The following is an 8,284-nucleotide window of genomic DNA, read 5'->3' on the forward strand; positions in this document are numbered from 1 at the left end:
CATCTTGGAAACTGGCTTTGAATTTATCATGTATCTTCATGGGCCACATCCCAGTCACCATTCCTTGGTGTTGTGTTGTCTGACAGCAGAAAAGTGTGTAAATTGGGACATCTTTATTGGGAATTAGGCTGTATACTGTATATGTGAGCTTAGAGAAGCAAACAGATAACAGGCTGAAACTGACTAAGCACAATGCAAACATAACACATTGATGTCAGTTGTTTACAACTACTCTACATCGGCTTTCAACAATCTCCTAATTGTGCACATTGACCAGACACAGCTGATCTATACACCAGCTGTGATCATGTTTATTTTCACAGTCTGCCTAGAAATGTGCCATATGTACAATTTACATCTTCATATACTGAAATATGCATGTTAACATTTCTGATATAGCATATATTCTGGTATAACTTATAGTTTTTGGTTTTTTTATCTATGACATTTTATCCTTTATATTATGTTTTTATGAGTATGCACATCAGAGTATCACTAGTCCAACGAATTTCAAGCTGAAAAGACTTTGAAACATCAGTTCTTCTTTGTGAGCTTCATCATGGATTGGAAAAACACAGTAGAAATGAAACAGGTGTGACATATTCATCCAGTGGAGTGGATGTATATGTGCAGATGGACCCAGGGTGTTTGGAAATGACTTCTCTCGTGTGTACGTTGAGTATCAGGGATCAGGCGTCGTCTTCTTCACATAGTGCCTCAGATACTGGATGGCTGACAGCGCACTCACGTTGGCCAGTAGAGCTGAACAGGATTTCATATCATCAGGAGTTAAACACAGTTCTTCATGTTCAAGACTTACAGCAACTGAAAACTGTCTCCAATAAAAGGTACTTCTAAGTTACAGTTAAAGCAAATTGCTACCAAGAAAGTCAATGACTGTTGAGATTATTTTCATCATCAATTCATCAATTTCATGAATATACAGCGATCAGGCCTAACATTATGACCACTGAGGTGAAGTGAATAACAGTCAGTAACACTTCATCATGGCATCTGTTAGCAGTGTTGGGGAGACTTAAACTACATGTAGTTGAACTACATAGCTTAACTACAATTTGCTGTAACTTGCTGGTAGTTAAACTACATTCATATTTTGTGCCTCATCAAGTATTTCAACTACTTTTTGGGTCATTTACAAACTTGAAAAAAATGTTTGGCCAATAACATGAAATTTTCTTTATATATAATAAAAGTATCTATATAATATACATTTTATCTTACCATTATTGTGTTCCAGCCCTTCTTTATTCTTATTTTCTTATGTTTATGATTACTTTACTTACTATTACTTATATATGTGTGTATGCATATGTATTTTTTTTTGTCATTTATTCACTTTCATCTTATTCTATTTATAATAATAATAATGGATTACATTTATATAGCGCTTTTCCCAACACCCAAAGTGCTTTACAGAAACCATTATTCATTCATACCACATTCACCCCATTGGTGGTCAGCTACATCTGTAGCCACAGCTGTCCTGGGGCAGACTGATGGAAGCATGGCTGCCGTTTTGTTTGTTTTTTTACCTGCTTTTGCTTTTTTATGCCCATGTGTTGAATATATCTTCCATAATATTTTTATGTAATTTTTAACTTCTTGGAGAGGCTCAGAAATTATGTTCTCAGCCATTTTGATATTGTATTTCAGACTTGCTGAATAATAAGTATTACATTCATACCTGCTTTCCAGGTGTCGGCAGCCTCTGGATCAGAAGATCTCAGGACCCAGGATGCGAAGGCGATGCAGACCAGACACATATCGGCCTGCTTCAGTGTGGAGAAGACGCCTTCTTGTCCTGTAAGAGACAGAAACATCCAGAAAGGTTGATTTCCTTCAATTCAGCAGGTGTTTTTGTTGTCTTTTATATGCAACAGTGCATAAGAGAGCTCTGACTTACTCGTTGTCTGTACATTTCCCAGAATGCTTTGCTGCAGTGCTAGCTCCCTGAACATCTGAGAAGGATCTGAGGAGCCTCCTCCCTGCGTGAGGACACCAACCGGTGGATCCCGTCTCTCTGTCCTCTCAGCCTGGACTGGAAACACCCAGGCGCCGGACCTTCGGCACCAGATGCTCCCTTTGTCGTGGAAACGGATCTTCCGCATGGACAGAAAACTCCGGCTCCAGCTGCGAGGCCCGCCTGCAGACGCCCCGTGTCCACCCTGGATGAAAGCGCGCGAGACCACTCTGATGGGAGAGAGGCCGTCCACGTCCTCGTCCGCCTTGTAGTCGGCGCTCAAGAAAACATAGTTTGGTGTCGGGAATGTGAGATCTCTGAGCTTAGGAGGGGAACAAGAGAAGATAGGGATGGGTTCCTCCTCTCTGCACTGGGAATCATGGAGGGAAAAGAAGGACATTTCATTCCTGAATGTACAAAGAGGATAGTCAAAGACTGGAGCCACTGAGATGTCCTCTGGACTGTAGAGAGCCACACACCCTGGCTCCATCTTTGCTTTACCCTCTGTGAAAAAGTACTCAAACACTTCTGGGAAGGATATCTGATAATGTTCATCCAGTATGTCTAGGTTGAGTAGGAACGGCGCTGGGATGAGTGTTTCCAGGCGATCACTCACTTCCAGCACCATGTCTTCCTCTTTCCTCCTGAGAAGGAGGCTGCTGATGTCATTACTAAACGTTTGAGTTAAATCCTCATTAAGAAGAGCTTGTACGTTGTGCATACTTTTTATTTTCCTACTAGGCCATGCAACTTTGGTCAAAGCATCTAACTCCTGATCCTCAAAACACTCTCCTTCAAAGTCTTCCACAGGTACAGGTGTCTCTTTTCCGTCAGAGCTGGTGGACTCTTCCTCCTCCTCCTCCTCCTGTGATGAAAAAGGAGAGTCATTAGTCCTTCGTAGGTTCTTGAAATGAGGATCGGGACTAGGGTTCCTACTGGCGCCAATAAACTGCCAGTACTCCTCTTCAAAATCTGATGTGGAAAACTCACAGCTTGAGCGATCTGGCTTGGATTCATCGGTCTGTGTGAAATAGTCTGAGTCGGCGGCGTCTGACGCATCCATCAGACCACCATCCGGCGAGTTGTCCTTTGCCGTGTGAATCAGAGCGCCCTGACTCACCGGAGAATCATCTCTGCTCTCCGTTCCTGTCTCTTGCTTCTCCCAGGGAGGCGTGCTTTTACCCAATCTCAGCTGCAGGATGTCATTTATCGTCAGTTTTTCCATTTCGTCCCAGAAGGCGGAAATGGCGTAGACGGGCTGAGGGTGGCCTGAGGCTTTGGCGTACGCCTCTGGGTCGTCGGCCACAGAGCGAGGTGTGGAGGTTGAATCGGGGACGGGGTCGAGATGACTGAGCTGATCTCCTGAAGAGCCACCGGATGCTCGAATATTCGGTGTGTCTTCTTCTTGAAGTCCGGGTGTGTGTGTTTGCAGGTGGACGGCCATGTTATCATCGTCATCATCATCTGGCATCTTGTTTGCTCTTGGACCAGCAGATGGAAACTCAGCGTCCAGAGCTACAGGTTGGTAGTTCTCCACCAGAAGGTGCTGAGTCTCCTCCAGGGATTCAGCAGCAGATAAATAGTTTTCAGAGTCGTAACTGTGACTGGAGAAGAACTCCGCGCCTTCTTCCGCCTCCTCTGACTCAGCTCCTTCCACCTGCTTGGACTTTGGTGTGAAGGTGGCGTGGGACGTGGATGCTGGTTCCTCTCGGTGTTTGTCCTTCGTGGGCTCGGTGGTGTTTCCTTTGGGGGGACGAGAGATCGCTGAGACTTCGGACACGTTGTCCTCTTCGCCAGAATCTGTGTTTATTATTTGCCCTCCTGACTTTTGAATCTCCGTGTCATGGTTTGTTTGGACAAACCCCTCGGCGCCCCTCCCTCCCCTGGGTTCCCGTTTCTCTTTGTTTATCTTCATGTGGCTGTGACTGTCTTTACAGGGTTTTTTTTGCCTTCGTTTTTTTTTCACGGAGCTGGCCTTGGTCCGCTGCCGTGCAGGACTGTCATTCACTGTGACGAACCAGCGCTCCTTTTCCGCTCTTGGAGCAACACTGCTCACAGCCCCGTCCGTCCTGAGGGGCTCATTCACATTTAGACCTGTTTGGGGGCTCAGTGGATCAGATTCATTTCTGGAATCATCTACTAGTGTTTGCAGATCTCCCTCCTCCTCTCTCTGCTCTTTAGAAACTCCTGAACACTCTGTACCAGTTTGCTCTGTGTTTCTAATGTCACCCGTCTCCTCTTCATCGTCTTCGGCCGTCTTCTCATGCAGTGAGAGCGTGTCCACCTGTGTGACACTGTCTTCTCCTCCCCCAGTCAGCTTCATCAGTAGCTTCATGTAGCTCTCTTCTGCTCCATCACTCGTCACCTCGGGGCTCTGCTGGTTCTCCTGCTGCTCTTGACCTGGGTTTTCTGATTCTTCTGTGTCACTGAGGCTCAGGTTGTCCGGGCAGGCCAGCGACGCCTGCAGCAGACAGCACTCCTCACTCTCATCATAGAAGCTGCTCCAGTCGAACTCCGCAATGTGCATGCTGTGATCTAAATCATCCATTTTGCTACATCACATGCTCTTCAACCTGAAGACAAGCAGACGAAATATAAAGGTGAGTGTCCACAGATTCAGGTGTGTATAGCGCCACATTATGTAATAACGTCGCATTTTGTAAAATATGCCACATTTTGTAATAAAATTCTTGAACGCAATATGTAATAAACTTTGCAGCATTTTGTAATAAGCTGTTACATAATGCACCAAATTATTACGTTTTCTATATATAATAAAAAGGTGCAACACTCACATTTTGTAATAACTAATGCAATATGTAACAACGTATTACAGAATGCAGCAAAATGTATTACCTATTGGGTTTAAAGGTGCAATATGTAAGAATGTGGCCAAAAACGGTTACTGCAGTCAAATTCAAAACACAGCGATCTCATTTTTTCTCCCAGTCGTAGCGGCAGCTCAGTGGACCAGACCGGAGGCTGAAATGCCACTGACGCTGCCCTGACTGGGAGAGAGCGCCAGGTGGCGCAACATGTAAACACGTAAATTCAAAACATAAACATGATTTGCAGTCTGCAAAAAAAGATTTTTAATGCGAATACTCTGGCTGTACTATTGTTGTTGGTGAGTTCATCATGTTATATGAACATTATTCCTGAGTCTCTGTGACATATTAGGAGGATTTTACGGCCAGTTGCTTTAGATTTCTTATACTGTACCTTTAAGAATTTAATCACAAAATGTGACAGATTATTACAAAATATGGCGTTAACAAATACATTATGAACAACATTTAAATACCTGTCTGCACAGGCAAAATGACGGATATCACCATTATCAAATATTATTATTAGCATTAAATAAGTGCGTGATTAGTAGATCTGAAATAACACCACAAGGCTCCTATGACCTTAAAGCCAACCACCTGCTGTCTGTGGCTAGGGAGTCCCTCCTCCCACCTTGTTCACTTTGCTGAAGTGTGATTGGCCAATGGCCACCTAAACAAAACAACATGTCAGCTGTGAGGAACGTTTACAACTTAACTGAGACCAACATCACACACAGCACAGGTGCATTTGAATAAAGTAGAATATGATGGAGGACAGCAGTCTTCTCCATGATAGTGGAGCTACTGAACCAGACTAAGAGACCATTTAAAGGCTCAGGAAACCTTTGCAGGCGTTTATCAGCTGATGAGAGTGTGACACCAATAGGTTACAATGGCAAACTTTTTTACAACATTCTAATGTTTTTAGATATTGAATTTTGGCTTTTCATTAATTGTAAGCAATCATTAGAATTAAAAGAAATAAAGACATGAAATATTTCAGTCTGTGTTGAGTCTGTACTGTAGGTTTATTGCAGTTTGTAAACACAATCTCAAGGAAATTTAAATCGAATGCAACTGGACTTGGTTATTTGTCTAGGAAGGCGTTTCACCTAAGAGGCTTCATCAGTTCATGTACGCATCTGACCAGATAGCCTGGTCAGATGCGTACGCCTGATCAGTATGACTTCTTCGGAAGAAAGAAAGAAAGAATTCCTAGGAATACAACAGTGTCCTAATAAAAATGAAACAAAAACTGCATCATCACTTGTTGAACTAACTAAAACTAAACTGAAATAAAAAAGCAAACTGAAAATCTAAATAAAAATAAAAACTAATGAAATTTTGAAAACTGTACTGTAATAACCTTGCCTCACGCCCCCTGCCCCTGACAGCAGTTGTCATGTTCTACTGCTGTTCTCATTGAACCCTGCTCCACTTCGTCCTTCACAGTTCTCGTTTGAATATTTGCTCCTATACCAAAGACAGAGACTGGATGCCATCAACCCGGGAAAAATAGTGGTTACACACTTGGCAGTGAGGAAAAGGACGTATATCCTTAAATCCTTTGCTCCAGTCACTATGTTTTATGCAAGTTCACACAGCGCCACACACCCGACTTAACCTGCGCTCTGTCATTGGCTGGGGAAACCTCAGCGACTCCCCGCCCAGAAATGTCCTGACTACACCAAAACATCAAAATACAGACAGAGGAGGAGGAACTCTGCAGACACAGTCACTGCCACACATGAGTAGAAGCCCATAGGTGATGATGAAGCAGGATATTTCGTTTTTTAGGAAAATCCTCCGCACTCTACCTTTAACTTTTCCATGATATTCTGATGTATTATGATGCACCTGTAGTTGAAGTTGCATCAACAGATTGGAGTTAAATATAGAGCGCCAGAAGCTTAACATTGCTGTAATCAGCTGTCGGGAGAAAACAAACAGGGTCCTGTATTAGTTTGAAAGCTTTCAGAGGGACGATCTCAGAGAGCAGCAGCAGCAGCAGCAGCAGCAGCAGCAGCAGTACTAATGCACCTCGCTCACAGGCTCCATAACAGGCCCCAAAATACTCCTCAGGCCTGCTCTTAGAAAACATGTCATATGACCTGATATGAAAGATTCAGATGTCCAGTGTCAGGGAACAACTCAGCGTATTGGCTCAGCAGACACACTCGAAGTAAACAGAATGAAACCGATGTCAGATTACATAAACACAGGAACATGATCGTATTGCAAACTGTGCCACCTGTAATAATTCCTCAATGCTTATGTTTTATTTTCATATTTTGCTCTATTGTTTTAGCTTTATGGTCAAATGTATATTTAAATTTCATTAAGTTTCATCTTAATGAATGTTGTTGTGATTAAATTCTTTCTTTCTCTCTCTGCCCTGCTTCAAAGTCATTTAAGGTCTTGCACTTTCTACTGTATCAGAAACACAGAACAAAAAGCACATCCCGCTCGATGGATCACTGTCACTGTGTTCCTGTACTAAACAGGCACCTACCTGCTGCACGGGGACCAGACGTCCAGTAGGAAGGTGTCAGTGCTTCTTCCCCAGCAGCAGCATTTCAGCTCTGATGTGACTCTGTCCTTGCATAAGTCAGAATGGGGCCTTGCACTCAGCTGTTATAAATAGAGGAGTATGTCCAGTCACATGGAGATCCTGGTCAAACGTCCTTCCCTACACCAGCAGAGGTGTGACATTTCAGCAACCTAAAGTACAAGCCCTCTAACATTCATCAGAGGTAGGATCATTTATCAGACAACAGGTACTCACACACCTGTTGATAGTTTAAATTTAGCCTATATTGTATTCTATTTTTAAAGTCACGTTTTTCAATGCAGTCCTTCATAGTTTACTGCTCGAGTTTAACAAATTACATTTTAAACATAAAAATGTTTAATTAGAAATTGTGATAAATCTATTATCACAAATATTTAAAGGGTAATAATAATTTTAAATACTTAGTAGTAGTTTCAAAACATACCTGTCCTAGTTTATATACAGTACATTTTACTGTTTATGTCGGTCTATGTAGGAAGGTTTTAGTTTGTTAAATCCATCATTAAGCAAAAACAGTCTTGTGATCTTGGACTGCAGCATCAGTTTCTACGTAAACACATGCTCCTTAGCTGACAACTGCAGCATCAAGACTTGCTGTGGTGTATTACTGGTATTTTCTCTTTAATATACCATACCATACCAACTTTATTTATAAAAACCCAGTGGACCAAAGTGCTGTACAAAATTACACATAAAATATACAATCGCCATAAGACACAAAATGTACATAAAACGAAACAGAATAAAACCAATACAAATAAAATGCATTAAAATAACACTATATAAAACCAATAAAACAATTTAAAACATAGCGCATTAGTAAAAATTAGTCAAAAATAAATAAATAATAGCAAATTAAAAGACATCAATTTAAACGTAATCAAAGGCCATGGAGAACAT

General features: G+C 42.1%; 1 protein-coding gene across 1 annotated transcript; it reads right to left on the minus strand.

Annotated features, from left to right (window-relative positions):
• Positions 1 to 323: 323 nt before the first annotated feature.
• perm1b (PPARGC1 and ESRR induced regulator, muscle 1b) lies at positions 324 to 7,430 on the minus strand. Its single transcript, XM_085777294.1, has 4 exons — positions 7,325 to 7,430; positions 1,925 to 4,554; positions 1,706 to 1,822; positions 324 to 762 (listed from the first exon to the last, which is right to left on the minus strand). The coding sequence occupies exons 2-4, from the start codon at positions 4,527 to 4,529 to the stop codon at positions 683 to 685; spliced, it is 2,802 nt and encodes a 933-aa protein (XP_085633420.1). The 5' UTR covers positions 4,530 to 4,554; positions 7,325 to 7,430; the 3' UTR covers positions 324 to 682.
• Between the last annotated feature and the right edge of the window lie 854 nt (positions 7,431 to 8,284).

Source organism: Trachurus japonicus, chromosome 5 (assembly GCF_045865225.1).
Source record: "Trachurus japonicus isolate A0001 chromosome 5, Traja_1.0".
NCBI classification, from domain to species: Eukaryota; Metazoa; Chordata; class Actinopteri; order Carangiformes; family Carangidae; genus Trachurus; species Trachurus japonicus.